At 32.6% G+C, this 24,349-nt stretch overlaps 2 protein-coding genes across 6 annotated transcripts; both read left to right on the forward strand.

Moving 5' to 3' along the window:
* Positions 1 to 2,800: 2,800 nt before the first annotated feature.
* On the forward strand, positions 2,801 to 13,168 carry LOC111370919 (agamous-like MADS-box protein AGL82). Of its 5 annotated transcripts, none has more exons than XR_002698513.1 (5): positions 2,801 to 4,308; positions 5,037 to 5,129; positions 5,614 to 5,662; positions 5,963 to 6,001; positions 6,111 to 6,590. XR_002698513.1 is itself a non-coding variant. In XM_022992822.1 (5 exons), the coding sequence occupies exon 5, from the start codon at positions 11,971 to 11,973 to the stop codon at positions 12,988 to 12,990; it is 1,020 nt and encodes a 339-aa protein (XP_022848590.1). In that variant the 5' UTR covers positions 2,801 to 4,308; positions 5,037 to 5,129; positions 5,614 to 5,662; positions 5,963 to 6,001; the 3' UTR covers positions 12,991 to 13,168. The 5 variants fall into 5 exon arrangements, 3 of the variants coding, with proteins under 3 accessions (XP_022848590.1, XP_022848591.1, XP_022848592.1); XM_022992822.1 differs by lacking the exon at positions 6,111 to 6,590 and adding an exon at positions 11,971 to 13,168; XR_002698514.1 differs by lacking the exon at positions 5,614 to 5,662.
* Positions 13,169 to 17,251: 4,083 nt separating this feature from the next.
* LOC111370921 lies at positions 17,252 to 20,796 on the forward strand. The gene is made up of 2 exons (XM_022992825.1): positions 17,252 to 17,388; positions 17,696 to 20,796. Exon 2 carries the CDS (start codon positions 18,312 to 18,314, stop codon positions 18,882 to 18,884), a length of 573 nt encoding a protein of 190 aa, XP_022848593.1. The 5' UTR covers positions 17,252 to 17,388; positions 17,696 to 18,311; the 3' UTR covers positions 18,885 to 20,796.
* The last annotated feature ends 3,553 nt before the right edge of the window (positions 20,797 to 24,349 follow it).

A 24,349-nucleotide genomic window follows, 5' to 3' on the forward strand; every position in this document is an offset into this window, starting at 1 on the left:
CTTGTCTGAAAGGTGATGACTGTTCGAATGGCCACGAACAAAGTCTATAAATAGCCAACCTTTCTACCATAAAATTTACACAATTTTCATTGCAAACTTTCTGTGCTTTGAATCTCATTTCCCTGTCTCTCGTTCTGATATTGTCTCGAAGTAAAACACACTTTGTTGAGTTCGTTGGAACTCCTGCAGATTGCAGTGCTGCTTCCGTAGGAGACGAAAATTCGTTCTATCCTGGGAAACGATTGATGGACGCCTTTAGCACCATTGAAGGCAGCAAATTCATTTTAAGGAAACATCGTGAAGTCGGTGGGCTCGAATTACAATTTTAGGATCTTGTTGATCAATTATTACATTCAGGTGATTCTGTCGGATTGTTTTCGAAGGAGTAACTTCAAACTCCAGAAACAACAGATTATCGTCGAAGGCATGATTATCAGCTCCACAATCCAATGTAGAAGAAACTTTTGCTGTGAAATTTATTTTAGGATTTGCTGGTTACTTTAGGCTCATTAACTGGACAGTCTAGTATAGTACTGATTTCGATCCATGTATCAACATAATTCTGCTGACTATGGATTTCTTCTGTTTTATCAATTTTGTTTGAAACCTCATTTTCTTGAGAGAAGGAGAAGGATCTCCCCTTTTATAGAATGATTTAAATGAATATAAAAAATAGTTAAACGTACATCAAACGCGTGTCTTAAAAAAGTTGACAAAAAAAATATTAATCGTCCAATTAAAAAAAAATGGCTCCGTGCAGCCAGAGGTAAAATAAAAAAAAAAATGAATGTTGAAAATATAATCTAAATGAATGTTGAAAATAGTTAAACATTACATTTAAAAATGCTTATAACTCGTCTTTTTTCTTTAAAAAAATCAGTCATTTTATGATTTTTTTTTTCGCGACAACTTTTTAAATATAATTTACATCATTTTCTAAAAAAAATTTATGTGTATGACGTTAATTTTTTTTTTTTGGACGTAGGATAAATATTTACAACATTAGAAAGTATGTTTTCATAATAAAAGATGTCATAAAAGGAAGAAAATAATTATAATTGGGGATTTGGAAGGAAAACAGCGAATTTTGACCTTGAAAACGATGCCACGATGTGCGTGCAGAAAAGAGCTTTCCGAATTGGGGTTATGGGCACGATTTTGATAACCGTAACCAAAATTATGGTCAAATTACCAAAAACACGTACTAAAAAAATAAACAAAAAAAAGAGGGCCTCCACGCTGCACGGAGAGTTGGTGAAACACTACGCGCGGTGCGGAGTGAGATCCTCTCCGCCGACACTTCTTTGCGTAGCACGAAGAGAAATCCAGCACTATTTTTTTTTTACTTTTTCACATTCACAAAAGCTGACAAGCTGTACTGTAGCTATTTAATACAAACAGGACAGCAAATAAAGGAGCCAACACTTTTTGACTTTAAATTCGTTTCCTAATTAAATATTTAATTTTATTCCCATTATTATGAAAGAGAATCCCACTTTAATTTCTTCTCACATATCATTGTTTCTTATGTAATGACAAAACATAGAAGCCAGAATTTTTTTACTTTAAAATTGACAGCAAATTCGATCGTATTCACTTTGTTCAAAGTGCTAATTAATGCGAATTGACAGCAAACAAAGTAGCCAACACTTTTTGACTTTAAATTCTTTCTTGTTAAAAAAAATAATGAAAGATAGACTCCGCGCAGCACAGAGATGAGCTCCGTGGTGCACAAAGCAGCAATTTTTTTCTCTGTTTTTATCTTCGATATAAACCTTTTCTTTTTCTCTCACTTCATTCATTCACACATTCTCTTTTTTTTGAGTTTTTTTTTTATTGACTCCTCGTTCCACAACAAAATAAAACCCTAAAAAGGAGGAAGAAGAAGGGTAAAATCCAACAAGTAAGATGAGACCGAGGCTCGAAGCAAGGTGGTAATATCTCATACTCTAACTACTATCATTCAAATCTTGGATTTATGGATTGAGTTTCACTTTCATAGATGCTTTCGGTTTGATTTTTGAAGAGGAGGAAGGCATTGAAGTGGAAGGGACGAAGAGTTCTGAGAAATCAACGTCCTTTTGCCCTAAAGTTCCAACGACTGGTTTCGTCCTCCTCAACTGTGTTATTACGGTCAATATAAGGCGAGTTTTGATTTTGAAAATTTTTCCCCTTCATAAAAATTGTTTGAATCTCAAAATTTGTGGACTCTTCAATACAATTCACTTGTTTGAGATTTAGGTTATTCGTTTTTTGGATGCACCATTTTTTCTTATTGTTTAAAACAGATGACCCTTTTTGTTTGACTTGTCACCTTCGTGTAATCTGGAGAGGTTTTTGTAGTCCATCACTTCTTTCAATTCCGGCTCAACATTTATTTAACATTTCATTGCTTGTAAATGAATTGAATTTTTGGAATTTGTACTTAATTAATTTTAATTTATCAGTAATATTAATTATATCATTTCATTGCCTTTATATAAAAGAGTGAATTTTGGCTCTACTGTTCATTTTTCTGCCCTCCGATTCACACTGAACTGGTTCCTTACTGTTCATTATCTGGTTATTCAATAGGATATAGATATTTTACATAAAGAGCATTTTGCTTTCTTTTTCTTCATTCACTCTCTCTTTCTTTTTCACGAGTTTCTTTCTTGACAAACCAAGCCAAAGCAAACCCTAAGAAGGAGAGCAAAGGTAAGATTCAAACTAATTATTGGAATCGACCTTCAATTTCTTCCAATCCTGTAAATTTCTTCAATTTCTTGATCATTTCTGCAGATCCTGTGGAAAATTTTCCCTTTTTATGAAAGTTTAACTAAAATTTCAAACAAAGGCACGAGAGAAAATCGAACTATTTTCAGTTCAAGTAAAGATCTTGGAACAACAATACATGACAATAGCAAAAGGGTCTTATGAGGATTCATAGGTATTCTGGGGAAAATTTCGGGGGTTATCTCTAGATTTTAGAGAGGACGGACGAGTTTTTTCTGGTCTTTCTTATTTACTCGAAGATAATCGATGGCAGTTTCTACTGCAAGATAAAATCCTGATATGGTGGATATCAAGTGTTTTGAGCTAATCGATTCTGGCTCTGTAATTATATTTAGCTAAAAGGGTGTGTAATTAAGGAAAAATTCTTGGTGGATTATGTAAATATGGAAAGGAGAGAGATTCTCTCAATTTCTGCTGCTTGAAATTCTTCAAATAATATTGCCAGAACTTGGATAGTTTTCATTTTATTTACATCAGAGGCTTGTTGAAAGAATTTTGTATGTTTGCTTTAGAATTTGAATTCAGTCCTTGGTTTGAAAGGGTGGTCACAACATTATAGAAGAAGAGACCAATGCATTTGAAGTTGGGTATACGAAAAGGTTGGAGAAAATCTAGACAAGATAAGATATATGGGGTTTTGATACCTTCAATGAAGTAAGTGGAGTGAAAATGGGTGCAACGATTTTACATTCTTTGACGGGTGATAATCTAGAATTGCAAATGCAAACAGGACAGCATTATAGAAGAAAAGCCAATGCATTGGAAGTTGGGTATACGAAAAGGTTGGAGAAATTCTAGACAAGACATTTGGGATTTTGATACCTTCATTGAAGTGAGGGGAGTGAAAATGGCTAAAATGATTTTACATTCTTTGACAGGTGATAATACAAAATTGCAAAAGCAAACATGATATATGCCAGGCATCTTTCAACCGTTCGATCATCAGCCTATTTTTACTTGGAAGTGCATCGTTGGCCATAGCATTGAGAGGCTGCCTCCTGGAACATATTTCTCATACTAATTGCTTACTATTGCTTATGATCAATAATCTTGTAGATGAATGTGCTATTTTAATATTTTTCTTGCAGATGTTATAGACTGTTCACTGATAGAACTAAGTTTGTTTTAGTTCTCCAAAATGGATTCATTGAATATTAATTTTAAATAAATATATAATTCTCTTCTTGGTCAATATATTTTGTGCCACCTTTTAAGTTAATAATATACAAGAGAAGCCCTACGAGCATGATGCAATTCGGCCCATTTCTTAGCAAAAATAATATGCCCAATATATTGATTTTTGTTTCTCTTCATAACCTATATTTATTATTTCATATAAGTTTGCATATATAATGTCCATGGCCTCCTGATGATATTTCTCATTTAATTTTTTGAAGCCTTAATTCCTTGCTTTTAATGGCCTAATAAGAACCCATATCTCAGGTTCAGATGTTCATTTGCAGGAAATGCCCACTTCCATAATGTACATTGGAAACATAATCTAATACTATAGAACGAAGATCTGCACCAGTGGTAAGAAATGTTTATTTCGATTTTTCCTCTCGTGGAAACATAAGTACTATGAATCAACTTAAAGCCCCTCTTGATATTGTAATCTTTTTCTCTATCTCTATTTATATATGTGTGTGCATTTATTCATATTTTTCTTCTAATTGTTAGTTGAAAGTATTTAATTTTTGATTTCATATGAATTTTGTTGTCTTCAATGAATTTGGCTTTCTTGTTTCTTCTTGCTTTTTGTGCTCTAATTGATGATAGTACAAAATGCAAACAAAGAAATTAAGGATATGATCATTTTCAGATACTTTATTGTTAAAAAAGAAAAGAAAAGGGGATTGATTGATTATTTTGATGCTGATGTCAAAATCAATTTTGATCTGATGATCTCTAGCTTGAAATTGAGTTCCAAAAATTAAAATTTAGTACATTGCTTCATTTTTATTGCTTCTCTTTAAGTTTACTGAAAGTTTTGAAAAGATCTTTGTTTTCCCCCTTTTTTTTGTTGGAAAAAGTTTTGCTTAGAAATCAGAGGTTTGATTGCTGAGATTTGAGAAAGAAAATAACAATGGCAACTTAGATTCGAGATTTCAATTCTTATTGTATCAGCTTGATGAAATTAAAAAATGCTAGCAAAGATGAAATTGAACACCCTATTTGTTCCTAACTTAATCTCTCTTTTGTCTTTGCATTTTTGCATTCCTTAGACATTTATATTCCGTTGTACTCTCATTCCATTGCAGAAATCAGGTAAAACGTGGAGGAGCTGGCAGAAGTAATTGGGGAGCTCAGATTGATAAATTGGCTGAGTGAGTTTCTCCTTGGCGCCTTTGGTAGTAAGTCTTTAATCAATAGAATGACATATACTTTTTCTCATATATCTAATATTGTGATCCTTCTACCATGGTTTCTAGAGTTACCGACAAAGTAGTCAATTATGGTGGGATCAATCTGAATGATGAAGTATGAATCATATTTTTATCTATATATTTTGAGTTTCATATGATTTGGAATTTAAAACCCAAACTAGATATACAAGTGAAAATGTTTTGAAACTAAGATTACTTATTTAGAATAACATAAAAGATGTTGTTCTCTCATCAACAAAAAAGATTTTGTCTCCCCCTTATGAGTGAACTAAGCAAGCTTATTTAAGCCCACCTAAACATCGTATATAGTAATTGTAAACTGGGAAGTGCTAGGTATTTTATACAGCAGTTATTAATGATTCTCTTTAATGAGTTGGAACTTTAGCTTTGGTACTCCTGCTAAAGCCTTTTCTATTTTGTTCTCGGGAACTGAAATCAATTACATCTCCAGGTTGTAATTTCCTTGCCATTGGTGAATCAAATGCAACTTGTGGAAATAGGTTGGCATCCTTTGTACTTCAAATATATGATAGAAGTATATTGATCCTACCATTGACCTTGGCACATGTTACCTGTCACAAATGAGTTATGAAAGGTCGGGTCATGCGAATGGCCAGACTTTACTGGATAAATAACAGAAAAATATAAGGATTTTACGTGTTGAAAAGGGGAATTTTTTATTTTAAATCACATCAAATCTTCGATGCATATTTCATTTGTTACAAGTGATTATATTGATAGAAGAAAATTTGGATGGTTAATCTGATTTTTAATCACATCAAATTATTTGTATGTTTCAGATGGAAAGAATGCCCATGTGACAAGGCAACTTACTGAAGGTATTATTTGGCATCGAATTTTTATTATCTATATTTTCCCATGATTTAGATTGAATTTTGATTCTATCAACTTGTTGAATTCTTTTAGTAATGTTATTTGCATTAATAGAATATGTGAATGGCTAAACCTCAATATCATCCACCACAAGCAACAATAGTAACGACACTCAATCCATGGATGATGAGAATCCCATAAGACTAGTGATTGACATAGTCCATGAAACTCAAAGAGAGGTGGAAGAAAATTCACAGAAGACCAAATGAATCGATAAAAATGGGAGTTGGGGGATCACTAACCGAAACAAAGAAAGAAATGAAGTTAGAGGATTCTGAGCACAAGTTGGGGACTGGTTCCACATATAAGATTAGTTCTTTGTTCAATTTACTTATTGCCATTTTGAATCATGCATACTGATTTGACATTTATTGGATTGTCGGGCATCAAAATCTACTGGTAGGATATCATGTTCCATGCGGAGTGAGAAAGAATGTGCTTTTATTATCTTGACTTGATAATTTTTGTCATCTAGGTTTAGAATTTCTGTTGCAGTTCTTCAATGTTATTAGGTTCCATTTGCCATTTAATAAATATTAGATTTTTTTTATAATTATTTCCTACTTTCATGACGTTTGATAATAAAGTTGAGTATCTATAATCTTAACTTTGGAGAAGAGAGTAGATGAAAAAATGCTATATTATGCATTAAAGGTTTAAGAAGAAGCCACCAAAAAAAGGAGAAATAAATCTATTATCTAGAAACATTAACATTACCCTCGAAACAACAATGCCCATGCATTGCACGGGCAATAGACTAGTAAAATATACAAAAGTTGGTATATAAACTTTTCATTCACGTCACTCCTTTTGTTTTTATATTTGACAAAGTTTGACAACAAATGAATTATTATTGTTTTAAAGTAAAGTAAATAAAACAAGAAAAATGGTAAAATCAAGACACGAAAGGATTGAGAAATAATTTTTGGGTAATTGGTACAAAACATCCCTGGCTTTCAAGATTTTTGTGGAAAACATCCATACCTTTCATTTTTTGACAATTTCACCATTACCTTTGTCTTTTATTGCGCAAAACGTCCTTCCGTCCACCCTCCGTTAAAATGTACCATTAAATCAAAGAAAATGAGTTTTTAATTTTCAAAAGGTAAGGGTAAGATTGTTCAAACACATTTGTTCTTCATTGAGGCTTCATTCCCGCCTTCTTCAAATGTTATGCGTACTATAAAGTAATATGAAAATAAATAAAATAATTCGTAAAGAAATATTTCATTCAATACATAAGGAAAAATGATAGAAATGATTATATTTATGGTTGAACTTCATTATGGCTACTATAATGCTTGATTGCTAAAATACTTTTGGCAACGTATATGAAAAGAATGAATATGTGGTTGATAAAATTGAAATGTTCATCCCCATTTTGTGCTTACGAAGGGTGTAAATAAAGGGTATAGTGAGACGATCAATTAAAATGTGATTATGTGAATGGACAATATATAGAAATGGAGAAGATGAGGAAGATAAATAGGTCTTCTTCCCAATTTAATGTGAAGTTGAACTTGTGGTAACAATCCCTAACTTTATATTGTCTTTGCGTAAAACATCCCTATGTTTATACTGTCTTTGCGCAAAACACCCCTATCTTTTCATTATATTTGCACAAAACGTCCCTACCTTTGTTAAAAATTGTGAAAACTGTCTCTACATATTTTGAGCCAGATACAACCCTGCTTATATGCCCTGCAATGAAATTTCCCTAAGCCCATTTCGAACACAGCAAAATCAGTAATCAACAACTAAGCTCAATTACCAAACCCAACAAAATCAATACTCAACAACCAACATTAATAACCAAACATATCAAAAACCAGTACTCAACAATCAACATTGATAACAAGACCCATTGTAAAGAAAAGAGAAGTCCACATAATCAGAAAGTGCTTTTTGGACATCAATAACCAAACCCATTGATGCGTAATGAAGGGGCGGGAGTGAAGCCAATGAAGAGAAATGTGTTTGGACGATTTTAACCTTGCATTTTGATTATAAAAATCCCATTTTCTTTGATTTAACTGAACATTATAACGGAGGGTGGACGGAAGGACGTTTTGCGCAATAAAAGGCAAAGGTGAGGATGAAATTGCCAAAAAATGAAAGGTATGAATATTTTTCACAAAAATCTTGAAAGTTAGGGAGGTTTTATGCCAATTACCCAATAATTTTTTATTATTCACTTATCCTCCTTAACAATGTTGATACATAACTCGTGACTCCTAAACTTTAATGACAATGATTTGTAACTACTAAGATTAATATCATGAACTCTTAAATGAATGACAAAGTCATTGCCATCAAAATTATTATAAGTTAAAATGTAAATTAAGCAAAAAAATATAACATCGATATTCAAATAGATTTCTATCAATCACTCTGCAACAATGTTCATATAAAACCGTATACACAAAATTTGGAATGCAATTTTCAATATTAGCCCCCGTTTGGCTCTTATTAAATTTCATTTCATTTTTCTCTCTCATATTTTCAATAACACAATCTTCCATAAAATAATATTAAATATAAATCGAAAATTCTTCCTTTTTTTCAACCACTTATTTTTAAAAAAAATCACCATTTCACTCATTTTCATTTCAAAAAAATGGGGCCAAACGGGGGCTTAAAGTCATGAACTGTTTGTGAGAATATTTTGTGCGTGCTACTATTGGGGTTTTCAAATTATTGCCAATGGGAATTGGATTCAAATTGGAGAAATTTATGCATACTTCCTACTTGATATTGTGCTTCCTCACCAAGATCGAGTTGGAAATTCGCCTAGGTTATTCAATCTCCGATTAAGCCATTGGCTACTAGCCTATTTACCTCTTCTTTCAACTCCGGTACTGTTCCAGTTGAAGAGCCTCCTCTTTTGCCTGTGAAATCGGATCTTTGGGTCGATCCTCAAAGATTGGCAACACATTATTGGATCAAAGCTAACCATGTATTTATGTTTCCATATGAATACATCCAAATTTTAACACAATTTTTTTTGAAGGCAACCTTCGCATTAGATTTTTCCAATTTGGAGTACTACCGTGGGATCTTCACAATCTATTGGAATCTTTCAAGTGCCTCCGCTGAAGCTACCTAAAAATTTGCTAGGTAAATCAGTGTAAGCCTTACTCAAAAGCATTCAATAATAAATAAATAAATAAATAATATCAATTAAGGACCTAAAAAATTATTAAATGTTTATCTCTACCTTCTACAAAATTAGAATTTTTTTTACTTTGTGGTCTAAACACCTAACTCACCTCTCGACTCGTTACCTTTCACAAAATCACGAATTATTTTTAAAATAATTCAAAATCGTAATAATAATATAAAAATAATACATAAACATCAATTGAAAATCAAAACATAATAATTTAATTAAGTTTCAAAACTATGTTACAATAGTTCGTCCCAACAATCATATTAGTTACATATGATGGGCATAGAAAAATACAAGATAGATTTGGAGTAATTGTTCCTCGATTTTTCTCTCGAATCTTTTATTTGAAAAACTTCTCCTTCCCTTAATTTGATCTTAACGATGCACTTATATAATGGTAGGACTACCTCGAGAATTATACCTAGAAAAAGAGTCAAAATGAGTCAAGCTGAAAAAATAAAAAACAAAAATAATGCTATTTAATTTTATTGGGGTTGCAACCTCAATTTAGATGACATTAAATGATAAAGGAAATGAAAAACAACAAAATACATTAAGTGGAGTTAAATAGTATTATTCTAATAAAAAACAGCAAAATACACCGAAAGCAAAATGACAACAATTTGCTTGCCTCTCTCATCCGCGGCAAATAGAGACTAGTGAATTAATCTCCTCTTTCCGGGTTCATATAATTTCTTTTCTATTTTTTTCCACGTGTCTTTCTTTTTCTTTTCCTTTTTCCCCCTTTCAACCTTTTAACATTAAATTTCACACCAAGTCCTTGAACGTTTCATCTTAATAATTTCATCCCACCAACTTTTCATCTCACAATTTTGGTCCTTGCCCTTTTAAATACGTCCAAGTCAGTCCCACAAGTTTTGTATATTGCACTTTAGTCCCTATTCAACTTTTTCACTCAATTTCGGTCCTTTTATCCAAATTGAACCTACAAGTTCCAAAAGCTATCATATTAGTCCCCGAACTTTAATATCATTCGAAATTGGTCCTCTACAAGTTCTGTAAAATTAATGTCCTAACTTTCTAAATATTGAATTTCACTCCCTAAATTTGTAAATTTCTAGACCGTTATCTTAATGTCAGTCCAATTAACAATTAATTATTTCGAATCAACTCCATATTTACTCGGAAACCTTCTTCTTCTTCATTTTTTTTTTCAAAAACATCCAAATCCAAATTGTATCTCTAATTATCATATTTAGGCTAAATTATATACAAACCTAATTATTTATCAAGTTTCATAGTACGGATAAGTGTGTAATGTACACTTACGAATATGTGATGAATTTGAAGGGAGAACATATACCATATTATACGTGCAACAAATTCACATATTATGAAATAATGCTTTATCCAATTCATGATCATCGACATAGATCTCAATATCCTGGCGAATCATATGTCATGAACGAGAGCAATAGCTGTCTTTAACAAAAAAAGAAAGACACCCTTGATTATATTTCGTATTTGAATAAGTTTAGTATTGAGCATAAAACACTATTTCAATGTACGCATCAACTTAGGAGAAGCAATCAAAACCACCAAACAAAGGGCATTCTTCAAAAGACGAGTACAAAAAAGTCGAATTTTTTACTTTAGTTCGTATTTGACATGTAGTACTAGAGTGTATTAACATTAGATAAACAAGATATTTTAAGTTCTTTTTATACTACTTAATCCACATTTTGAATTTGAGTATTATTGACCAAAATTACAGTAATCACCGATTGCAACTTAAAAAGAAAATGCACTCGCAAATACATATCTAAGATCATAATAACAATTACGGTAGAAAATTAAACTTGAAAATAATGGATTTGAACTTCTGCGCGTAAATTTAATTGACTTAATTTTATTTATTTATTTATTTATTTATTATTATTTTTTTTGTTATAGCCATTAAACTGACTTTGTCGGTAAGAAATAATTAAATCCTAGTGAAACCCATAAGGTAATATACCGAAAATTTGTAATCAAGAAAATCTTCATCGGTTTTTGAAGAATTTTCTTTCCATATAAATTCAACACCCACCTCCCCCCATTATTCTATATAAGAACACATTCATTACTTAGATTAAGGTGTTTGAGATCGGAGAATTGAAGCCCAGAAACTCGTAAAGTAGTTTCTTGATTAAAGTTCTGTTCCTTGGATCAGAATTTATAGTTTCATGCAGTATTTTGATCAATTATTAATCAACAGTTCTGTTATTTTTTATCAATCATCATTTCAGGATACTATTATTCTTTTTTATCAATTTCTAATAAAGGATTCTGTTACTTTTTATCAAAAAAAAAATTTTAAATGCAGTTTTTTTGATGAATGGTTTTGGTGTTTAAAAAGGCAATAAATTAAAAATTTAGGATTATGTTACTTTGATAAGTTAATAATTAAATTTAAGTTCTTGATTTTTCCAATTTCTTGAGGGCAATGCATGTATTATGCACAACTCCGAACGTTAAAGGCCATAAGCAAGTTTTTTATTGAAATCTTTGTATTATTTTGCTTGCAGTGTAGAATTTAAAAGCCCTAATGTCTATTCCAATTTGTAACAAAGTACTAATATTAAAGTATATTTTGAATTTTCTTTATTTGTGTTTATTAGTTTATATATTTTACTGATCTTTGCACTCGATTTCTGTAATCACTTATAAATCAGTATCAGAAGTTAAAATTTTTAAAAGAAAAAAGGGAATGAGATTCTGACTATTGTGATTTTGTTTATGTAGATGGGACGAGCAAAACTAACCCTGACACTTAGAAACAACCACAAGGCATGCCGTGTAACTTTTGAAAAGAGAAGGAAAGGTTTGGAGAAGAAGGCTTATGAATTGTCGACTCTATGTGGAGTCAAAATAGGCATGATTCTCTACGGGCCAGCCGAAGGTGACGAACCAGTCGAGCATACAATTTGGCCTGAAAATCGTGAAGAGATTGAAAATTTGATCAGCTCCTACAAGAAGAGATCAGATGATGATTGCAGACAAAGAAACTATGATTTGTCATTTTTCTTCAAGAATAAAGTGAAGAAAATCCAAGAAGAGCTTGTGAAAACGCGTAACAAGAACATTGAAATTAAGTACCCAACTTGGGATGCATCGTATGATAACTTGACATACGACGAACTGAAACACTTCAGTAGTCTTCTGCAGGCTAAGATTGAGAATGTCAAGTCTCGAATTAATTTGATGAATCATAATCTAATGAATGCTCAATCAGTTCAAGAAAATATATACGTCCACCAAAGTAAGTTGTATTATCAGCAGCAGCAATCTTTGATGCCACACGGCTCATTTAATATGGCTGATCCGAGGCTGATGGTGATGCCAATGAATGATGGTGCATCTAGTTGTAGCAGCAACTATATATATAATGCTGAAGATACTTACGGAAATTATACGTATAGCAATGGTGGTGAAATCCGGGGCAATTATATTGGCAGTGAAATCCCAGTTTCCTATATATGTAATGCTGAAGATACTTACGGAAATTATACGTATAGCAATGGTGGTGAAATCCGGGGCAATTATATTAACAGTGAAATCCCAGTTTCCCATGGTTTAGGGTTCGAGGTACTCGACAATGTTCCTTTTTCCAATGCTGAGATGTGCTCTTATTTGCCAAACTTGTATCCAATGCCTCAGTACTCGCAGTTTCCCGTGTTTTCTAGTCCTACCCTTCAACTGCAAGCAGCTAACACTGAAAATTATCGTCGAAGGCATGATTTTCAGCTTCATAATCCAATGTAGAAGAAATTTTTGCTGTGAAATTTATTTCAGGATCTGCTGGTTACTAGACTCATTAACTGGGCAGTCTAGTATAGTACTGATTTCGATTAATGTATCAACTTAATTCTGCTGACTATAGTCGTGTCTTTTGCATAGACATGTACCATCCAAATCTTTATGTTTTGACTACTGTTTTAAATGAGAATTGACGAAATTGTTGGTCTATATCTTTAAGTTCATCAGAAAGTTTCTTGTACTGTGAATTAATCAGTATATTCACTACTAATGGAAAATATGGCAGACGAAACAGATTTCAACCATGATACATGGAAGCTCTTACGTTGTCGCGAACATGAGATCGATATATTTCAGCACGTCGTCTCATAGCCATGTTTTAGCCATGAATTTGAAAGAGATGTTTCACCAAGACCTCGGCCGAAAAGGCAATGAAATTTAGTACAACAAACATAAACCACACAAAGAAACATAGAACAGACTTCATCTGGATTGTCCAAATTAAGTTGAATTTACATCCAATTTTCCTAATAGCCTTAAAATAAATCAAAGCGACATAATTCAAGCACAAAGGACGATGAAAGAAGGTACCAATTCATGACATTTTCATTCCAGTGTTTTGACGGGTAATCGAATTTGATCCGTGTTAGAATCAAGAGCTCTGTTATCATGGAAAACAAAAATGAAAACCTCAATAACAAAAACTCCCATGTCTTAAACTAACTAAATCTCAAAAGCAACAAATAAGCTCCTATATATATATATATATACACACACACGCACACGCACAAGACAGCACAAAGAAACATTGATAAACAATGTATATTACCATGCCACTTAGAAAAGAGAATTACATAATCAAGATTAAACGAAAATCGAGCATCTCTGCATTGTGTGGGTGTTACCATAATAAAGTTAAAATAGCATCTAAATTCCAATATAACAACTAATGCCCCTAAAACAAAACAAAGGAACATGTATTCATACCAGGAAACATAAATTCGTACAAATATCGATGAAACTAACCCCACCTTTTGACATTTTGACCCCAATAATGTAATGGGGAAAGAAATTTTGAACAGTGTTAGAATCAAGAACTATCTTCTCAACAATGAATGTTGAAAATAAAGTCACATTTTTTTTACCATAAAGACATTACTTAACAAGTAAGAAAACAAATGCATGCAAAAGGTGATAGTGACAAATTTGAATTTCCCTTTCTTGCATGTGACAGCCAAGTTGCAGCCTCAATTCTTGACCATGATACTTTCTTAATTGGCAAGCAAGTGCATGCATGCATACAAGAAATGTGGTGAAAATTGACAGCTTTGTCCAACCATTTTACAACCAATATTCTTGATTTCTCCAAGCAATGAGGTGGTAAAAAATTCTCTATAAATAGAGGGAAGAGCTGAAGAAAAATATGAGCCGTGGTGGAGAGGAAAATTTGAGAGAAAAAAAAATTGTTTTAGTAGAGAGAAAAAAATTGTGAAGTAGAGAAATAAAAGTAAAGAGAAAAAAATTATTGTTTTCTCCTAGTATTTCCTACTTGTTTTCTCCTAATTACAAGAGATATTATTCATTGCTATCTCCTTGTATTTAGAGAGATTGTTGAAATTTTCCTGCTATAGTGAATTCTCTCATACTTGCCCGTGGACGTAGCCTAAATTGGGTGAACCACGTAAATACTTGTATCCATTTTAGCTGCAGTTTCTAAATTATATTATTTGTCAGCCAAAGTCGACCCACGCGTTTTCTCCCCAACAATGAAAGCCTCAACAACAAAAGCTCCCATGTCTAAGGCTAAATAGAACACCACCACCCGTTCCCAACAAGAAACAAATAAGCTCAGAAAAATTATAAATATATAACTTTTCTTTTAAACCATTGTTAAGTATTAGGGCTGCCTCATATTCTTGCTCCATAATATTTGGGCCTATGTTGCTGAGTGTGGATAATTGTCCAACCCGGATGAAGAAAACGTGATTCTTTTAAACGCGCTTCTTCATTTAATTGATGTTTGATCAGGCCGTGCACTTGGCCATCTCCCAACCATTGATCTGTGGCTCTTTGACTGACTGTTTAAAGTATTGTTTGGCCATTCACTTTAGAGACGGTTGAACTTTGTGTATTAGGGTTTTCTCTCATTCTTCTCTCTAACCACATCGTATATTCTTTGTGAGTTTCTTGATCTGAAAATCTGAGTGATTCTGAGATTCTACACTTAATGTATACTGTGAGAAAGGTTCTTAGTGATTTGGTGTGGTTTTGTACTGTGTGTTGAGGCTAGAGGAAACATCGAAGAAATCTCTGATTTCTTCATACATATTGTAACTTTTATTGGTGATTTCTTAGTGGATTTAGAGTTTTATCCACTTGTGGATGCTCAATGGGTGAGTAGGTCGTAAGACTGAACATTCGGGCCTTTTGTGGCGAAAATTTCTTCGTGTTCTTGATTCCTTTTAAGTTTCTGCAATTTTTAATACGTTTTATTTCTGAAAATATAATTTTAAACTAGATCCTGATACCAACAAGTGGTATCAGAGCCTTCTCTTTTAAATAATTACATTAGGGTTTGGTTTTTCAAAACAAAACGCCTGTACTTTTTGAAAATTGCAGATCTAATTTTGGAAGAGGTTTTCTGTGATAAGAAAATTTGTTTTTCATGAAAGTTTTTACTGATCCATCTTCGATCCAACTTTCTGGTTGGATCTCTTTAAGGATCGGAATACCCCTTTGTATAGATCTGTGAGATCTACGGTGATTAGTTGACACTGTGTTCTGTTCAAACTTTTCTTTGGAAAATCATTGTAACTCGCTCTTAACTTGTAATAATATGTTGTTTTTGCTGAGTAGTGGTGATTTTCGAGCTGACTCATTACTAAGTCCCGCTGGTTCTTATGACTCGTATTGAGTTCCTGGTGAGTTGGGTCGACTATGTCCGATTCCTACCGAGTTCATGCTAAGTCTTTATAACTCATTGATTCCCTACATGAGTACTGAAATCCTTGGTTCATTTTTAGTATACTTTGAACTCTCTCCTTACTGTTGATCACCTGTGTTGATTTCTGGAGCTAGTTATTAAGGTAAGTTGCCCTTTAGTACTTTTGTTTGTTCAAGATCTCATACGAGGATCTGGGAATCCGAGGGAATATTGAAATTAAGGGTTACCACCCCTTAAACCGTTTCAAAATTGGCAATTGCATTTTTACTTTCAATTTCTGTGATCCTGTTATTGCATTTATCACAATGTGTACTGCATATAAACTTGAAATTGAGACTTGAAATGGTATTGGAGACTTTAGTCTCTAGCGCTAGAAAATGAGGGCTCTGTTGTTACAACAGAGATGTGCTGCTGCACTTGATGGTAATTGGCCTGTTGAAACTAGTGCCTATAGGATAAGAGAGTTAGATGATATTGCCTGGAGTTCTATTTTCCTTCATCTTTCTAACAATGTAATTAGGAAAGTAGGTGAAACAACTTCTTTTGAGGCCCTATGGACTAAATTGGAAACCCTTTATCAAACTAAATACACACCTAACAAATATTATCTTTTGAGACAGTTTTATAATTTTAGATTTGATTCTTCCTCTAGCCTAGAAGAGAACATTGATAAATTCATAAAACTAGTTCAGGATTTAGAGAATTGCGATGAAGAATTATCTAAAGGCCAACAAGTTGTTGCCTTATTGAACTCTCTAAGTGATAGATATAGGGAAATTAGAAATGCCTTGGAGTATGAAGGACGAGAACTCACAGTTGATATAGGAACATCTGCCCTAAGAAATAGGGAACTTGAACTAAAAACTGATTCAAAAGATTCCAAATATAGTGAAGGATTACACATAAAGGAAAAACTAAATCAAAACAAGAAAAATAATCAGTGTAACTTTAACTCTCACAAGAAATGAAAATATCAGAACCCTAAGTTTAGGGATAAAAACAAGAACCAAGCAAAATACAAGAATCAAGTCAGAAAGTGTTACTACTGTGGAAAAATAGGACACTTGATAAAAGACTGTTTTAAGAAAATTTCTGATTTGAAGAACACACAAAATACTAGGAGTGGGCAAAACCCAAACCGATCGATTTGGGTCCATTTTTTCCATTTTTATGCTTGGGTTCGCGTTTAGGGCATAGAAGGTGGGTCGGGTTGCAGGTTGAGGCACAAAAACCACCCAAACCCGACCCTACCCGACTCGACCCAACTCGCTAGTTTAAAAAAAATCTCAAATTTCTTTCAAAAGGCAAAACAAACGTCACGAGACAAACAACACAAACCCTACAACTTCCATCTCTCTCTCACGCAGCCACATCCACAGTCCCACTCCACTTGCAGCGGTGCCGTATCACCAAATCACCGACATCAGCCTGTCGTCGATTGTCCATAGTAGGAAGCTGGGGTTAGTAAAGTGCAATCTATATTCTTCTTCACGTTTTAGTACATTAATATTTTCCTTGGGGGTATTGTTCATTTATACTTCATTTGTTCTTTTATCTTTTTCTCTAAATTTAAGTGACCTTTGATGTTCTAATCACTGATGGTCGTCTTTTCTTTTTAAAGTTCTCGTGGCCTCCTTTTGTTATGGACTCTATTATCCTAATAATGAAGCACCTGATATGAGTTGAGATGGCTATGATTATGTGTTTTTCTGTTTTTACACCTCTTTAAATTGTACATGCTTTTTTTTTTGGGGTTCTGGTCACAAGGAAATCAAGGAAATATTCGCTGTTTCTACGAGCAGCTGGTCCCTTACTACTGTTGTTTTGGGCACAAACTTTATGACAATTTATCATACATCTTCAATCACATTGGTGAGAATAATTTGGATTGAATAGAGTCATGGTGAACACTGAACAGGTATGTTTCTTGGTCTTTTATTTTGATAAGTTACAGTTTTCTCAAGCTCAATGTTGTTAAGCTTGGTACACTTACTGTTGATTTGTTTTTGTTTGGGATCTTTGGCTTTTGCTCTTGATTGCAGGGTGTCTTATTTACCCGTTTATTTTGTGAGTGGTTGAAAAACTAATAAAAACATAATAACTTTATATTAGTTAGTGAAAGTTAACACTGAAAAACTATTTCCACGATCAATATCCACAAGTCAAAAATATGACAAAAAATATAGACATGGCTTTATAATAAAATGAAAGCACGTCTCTATGAATATAACACATGATGCAAACCAAGCCTAAGAAATATCCCTACATACGTACTTGCAGGCGCCCTCAATGACTAAATTGGGGTGTTGAACCTATAAATGAATGGAAGCCTTCAGAATTTACAGCAAAGAAGACCCAATCTCCAACTCCTGCTACTTCTAAAATGTCTCCTGCGTGTTTAGATCATGATTTCTTTTCCCGAACCACCAACCCAACCCAACCCGACCGACATTTGGTTGGGGTGGGTTGGGTTGGGTTTCAATTCATACATGGGTTGGGTTGGGTTGGGTTGGGTTGTATTTTAATCAAATCGACATTATTAGGTCAGGGCAAAAAATCGACCCAACCCAACCCATGCCTACCCTTACAAAATACTGATGGTTCTAAATCTGTTGTTTGTAAGAATGGACCTGATATTCAAGGAGACCCAAAAGAATGGGTGCTAGATTCTGGTTGCACTTTCCATATGTGCCTCATTAAAAATTGGTTTATTGAACTTGTTGATCTTAGTGGAGGACAAGTTCAAATGGGAAATGACATGAGTTGTCAGATAAGGGGAACTGGGAAATTGAATCTTCTGTTAAGCAACAACTATATACTTGAACTTGATAAAGTCAGATATGTACCTGAACTAAAAAGAAACTTGATTTCTTTAGGAGAATTGGACGAGAAGTATGACATAAGGATTCATAAAAGCCTTATAAGATTGATCCTTAACAATAAAGAAGTCATATGACATCTCCTAAAATAAATGTCATCTATACTCTTCAAGCTGAACCTTTAGTAGGTTATGGCTCTCCAGCTATTAATTCATCCTTTTAATAAGTCATTAATATGGCGTAGAAGACTTAGCCATATGTCTGAAAAGGGACTGACAATTTTAAATAAAATGGAATGTTTTGGAAAAGATAATATTGAAAAGCTAAGTTTTTGTGAAGATTGCATAATTGGAAAGCAAAGCAAATTACCTTTTAAATCTGGAACCCACAAATCTACTGTTATTTCAGAATATTTACATGCTGACCTTTGGGGTCCTGTATCTGTAAATACTCTGAGTGGATTCAGATTTTACCTGCTCATTGTAGATGATTTTTCAAGAAAAATATTATCTTTTCTCTTAAAGCACAAGTTCGATACTTTTCAAAATTTCAGACAACAGAAATGAATGATTGAAAATCAAACCAATAAGAAAATCAAAGCACTAAGGATTGATAATGGCCTTGAATTCTATAATTTGGAATTTGATTCGTTTTATAAGGAATCTTGAATTTTAAGGCATAGAACTGTAACATACACCCCTCAGCAGAATGGAGTTGCTGAAAGGATGAATAGAACCTTATTAGAGAAAGTCAGGTGTATGTTACATAGTTCTGGACTTCCAAAGTTTTTTTGGGGTGAGGTCCTAAAATAACAACATATCTTATAAATAGAAGTCCCTCAATTGTCATTGATTTTGAAGTCTCAAAAAATTTGTGGTCAAACTCTATTCCTGATTATAATGGACTTATCTAAGAAGTCATGGCTCAATTACAACTTGATATCACAATGACAATATTCCCTAAAAGCAGCCTTGTTGACTAAAGTAAAGGACCAGAGGTCTCGCGCTTTTGTTTTGTGGGAATACCTGCCTGGATAAACATCCCGTTTACCAAACAAGACATCGAGAGTGTCACTTAACCATTCCCCTCCTGCAGCCAAAGTAAAATAGGAGATCTTTGGGTCTCGGCCATCACTTAAAGAGACCCGAAAAAAATGCCATTTTTTTGCCCTGTTAAAACTTGATTGAATGATCTCACATGGTCAGTTTTTGGCTGTACTGCATACTCCCATCAAAATGAAGGTAAACTTGAACCAAGAGCCTTGAAGTGTGTCTTCTTGGGGTATGGGAAGGAAACTAAAGGGTATAGACTTTGAGTTAAATGTCAAAAAGGTTATAGGGTTACCATCAGTAGAAATGTCATCTTCAATTAAAATGAATTTGTCCCATCAAAATGTATATTTCACGATGACACATATAATTTGTTGTTTTTTCCTTTTTTGGGTGGTTTGTATCGATTGGAACTAGAAGTCCCAGAGCAAGTGACTGGTATACTATCATCACAAAACTACCTTTTTATTTTTATGAATGTGTGCATCAAGATTGCATGTATATGTCTTGATGACACGTATAAGTCGTTGCCCCTTTTTTTGGGTGGTTTGAGCTTCTCAATTAGGAAGGAGTAACGTATTTTTGTGTTTAGTATTTAATATGAAAATACAAGAAAAAAAATCACAATAAAAAATATAACTGGCATTACTATTGATGGAGCAAATAATGGATGGTAGGCTGTCTTCTTATTTGCTGTGATAATTTGGTGTACACTTTTAATTGCATGATTGCGATATGTTCTTTATTTTCTTTTAATTTAAATTTTGTGGTTAGTAATATGAATATAGGTAAAAGTTCATGGAATTTAATCAATAATTTTAAGTAGTCTTTTTAGAAGGGAAGTATAATAGAATCATTATAATTTTACGGTACAATCCCCCAGTCATTGTTCTTTATTGACAAAATAAGTAATGAGTGCCGAATAATGTCTAAGATTGTTCGATGATGACTTTACAATTATAATAATAAATTAAAAATTCAAATGTTAATAATGTTATTCATACCAAGCACTGGTAATTAATAAGAAATGAGAATGCAGCCACTAATAACATTTTTTATTCGGTTAAAAAATTGAATTAAAATTTAAGTTGAAATCAATAATTCATTTTAATAACACGTTTATTGAAATTCATAAATTTTCAACCACAAATTTCATCAATTTTTATATAAATTTATAAATATATTTTCGGAAAACGAGTATCATTTTTTGACGACATAGTGGAATTGCTGTAATTTTGCTAAGCTTGTTAGCACTGACCACACGCGTGCTGCACGAGGATCCGGCGTCCCCTTTTTTGGAATTTATGACATCATAAAATCGTAATAATTTCTACAAAATTAATTTTATTATTATGACAAATGAGCACGAGGGACATGCGATGACCCGAAAAAAAACAGTAACGTGGTATTTGTTCTAAGCCCATGTTTAGCCCCCATTAAACTTATAATTTATTTTTCTCTCTCTTCTTATCAATCAAATATTCTTCATTAAAACATATATATATATTCTTTTTTAACTACACAATCTTAAAAAAAAAATCAACTATTAAAATTTCAAATAATGGGGTGGGACTAATGAACAGAGAAAATTAAAATTAGAAAAGAATAAAAAATTGAAGAATAATCATTTTATAATAATTTTTAGGAAAGTACTCAAAGTAGAGTTGGGCTCTCTAACCTTCATGAATTGTAGAATTGGCTCACCATTTTTAAAATTGGGATTTTAAAATATGAAATATATTAATTTGACAGTTAAAATATCAATTTTTTTTAAATGACTTTTTTTTTTTTTACAAATTTTGACCATTTATTAATTTTTGACAATAAGTTGACAAGAGTTATTAATTCATTTAAACACCTTCATCGTCAATGTTGGCAATAAACTTTATGTTGTCAAGAATCTTGTCGAGCCAAAAGACCATTTTAATAAAAGGGCGCCATGGTTGTTTTGCATTATCGAATGACCATAGTAAACGTTTATGTTCACAGTGGCGAAAAAAATAATAATAATAAAAAATAAATAAATAAGAGAGAATGAATAGAAATCTTCTTTGGCGTTGTCATATTGAGATTGAGAATCTGCACACCTCTTATCAACGTGTGGTTTTATCTCTCGAGTACAAATTTAAGTTCGACCTTGGTGAAAAAAGATCATGAATGACGAGATTATCCATTTTATTCTAGGACGATATAGATCGTACATTCAAACTATTTTTTCTTCATGTTTTTCAAGACGAAATTGATGTATTCACTCGGATTTCTGTTGTTTCATCAATTTTGTTTGAATCCTCATTTTCTTGAGAGAAGAAGGAGAAGGATCTCCCCTTTTATAGGGACTAGGGTACTATTGATCGAATAATGTTAAGCATATTCCTCGTATATTTTAACGAGCACAATTTCATATATAGCATTTAGTATTCATTAGTTGGTGGAAGAATATGCAGGATGCACCAAACTGGCCTAATGGATTAATCCATGAAGTCAACAATTTGACTAGATAATGTGATTGCATTATCTACTACCTCTTAAAAGAGGGGTTTTGATTCTACTATTCATTTATGTCACATAACTTTTCACATTGTATTCAACTTATCCGATTTTGCTACAGTAATATATTCCTGTGACACGCTTTCTTCTCTGGGCCACACATATGCTTGCGTTTGAGCCTCATTTTAGTTCATTTTTCTACATTTTCCAACCTTTTTGAACGCTTGTCTTTGCCAATCAATATTCAATTGGAATGTTGCTTGCATGCAATTGGCCCATGAGACCCAGCGGCCTACAACTATTGACTGCAGAAAATGGAGTAGGGTGGCTTTGAACATTGCCTTTGCCACTATAAGAAGGAATGCTTATGTTGGATGGACCTAATGAACTTCTGGGAAATTTTGAAGCTTCGGGAACTCGCAGAAGAGATAATGAGGTCATAGCATTAATTCATCACCACTCAATTATTTTATACAATCATTTCATAAACGACTTCTTAGTCTTGAATTGTAAAACTTGAAGCAATTGATTGAATCTTGATAATAATCTAGAAATATATTTACTCCTTAGAAAGAACATCATTCAAGGTAATTTAGCCCATTCTCTGTGGAGACCAAAACGCGTAGACAAATTAGCATATCGTTGAGAAATTTTAACACTAACCAGAATAACTTCAACTAATTTTTATTAATTCCTCTTTAATATAACCTCTAATTAATTGAAGTCATCCATTGACTTGAAACAAAATAATCAGAAATAAAATTCGAAATATCAATCATGAAAAACTGTGGGTGTTGAATTTGTTATTAGTGACGATTATCGTTATACTTTTTATTGTCTCGCTTAAATTTAAAAAATAAAAAAGAAATAATCAACTAAAATAATTGATTCTACAATTCAAAAAAAAATGCTTCGTGAGATGACTGTCAAAAAATTCTGCAGTTGAATAAATTCGTAAACCAAAATAATAAAGACAAGGAAAAGAAGAAGAATTAAGGGGACTTATAAACCAAATATACAAAACAAACTTCGCTATTAAGAACAAAGATTAATGAACTTTACATCCAAAAAATCATGCTCAAAATTAAGAATCAGACACTACCGAAAATACCATATGCGCTGAGTGTTGCTCAGTTCTTGTAGAAGAACCCATGCAATTGCCTATGATGTGAGCTCTAACAAAGCTAGAACTCTATGGCAGATAAGGATCCGGGAGCTTTCTCGTTTCTTCAACGATTAAGAGAGCTTTCCTCCTCCAATGGCCACCGCTAAAATGTGTACCACCCATTTCAATCTCTCCCACCCCTTAAAGAAAAAGGATGCCAACGTGCCTCAGGAAAAAAAAATGGGGAAGAGTAAGCAATAATAATTTTATTAGGAATTTTTACGTCCAAAAATAAAAAGAAAAAAATTGACATCATACTTAAAAAAAATAAATAAATAAATAATTGATAAGTTGCTCCGCGCAGCCAGGAGCACTTGCTCCTCGCTGCCAGGAGACACAAAAAAATAAAAAAATAAAATAAAATAATATATATATATATATATATATATATTATTTTATTTTATTTTTTTATTTTTTTTTAATTGGACGATTAATATTTTTTTGTGTCAACTTTTTTAAGACACGCATTTGATATACGTTTAACTATTTTCGATATTCATTTAGATCATTCGATGCGTCTATGATATAGATCTCAAAATGAACTTCGAGAGAATATAGAAGATCTATGCATTTGACTACCGTACAATCATCGATGAATTTTTAAAGTTAGCTTGTTATTGAAATTCTTAATTTTTTAAATGATGTCAAAATTTTTATTAGATTATTTAAAAAATTAATTGATCGAGAGGAAAAAATAACAGTAAGAAAAAAATTCTATAAACTCTGTGTCATGTTATAAGGTACAATATTCATTTAGATCATTCGATGTGTTTATGATATAGTTTTCGAAATGAGTTTCGATGGAATATAGAAGATATATATATATATATTTTTTTTACATATGTTGAGTAAAAGAATGGGGAAAAGTAGGGCAATAATAATTTTATTAAGAATTTTTACG

This window comes from Olea europaea, chromosome 21 (assembly GCF_002742605.1).
Source record: "Olea europaea var. sylvestris chromosome 21, O_europaea_v1, whole genome shotgun sequence".
Taxonomy (NCBI): domain Eukaryota; kingdom Viridiplantae; phylum Streptophyta; class Magnoliopsida; order Lamiales; family Oleaceae; genus Olea; species Olea europaea.

Coding starts and splice junctions, on each gene's coding strand:
- LOC111370919 (XM_022992822.1), top strand. CDS start 11,971: ATGGGACGAGCAAAACTAACCCTGACACTTAGAAACAACCACAAGGCA.
- LOC111370921 (XM_022992825.1), top strand. CDS start 18,312: ATGTCTCCTGCGTGTTTAGATCATGATTTCTTTTCCCGAACCACCAAC.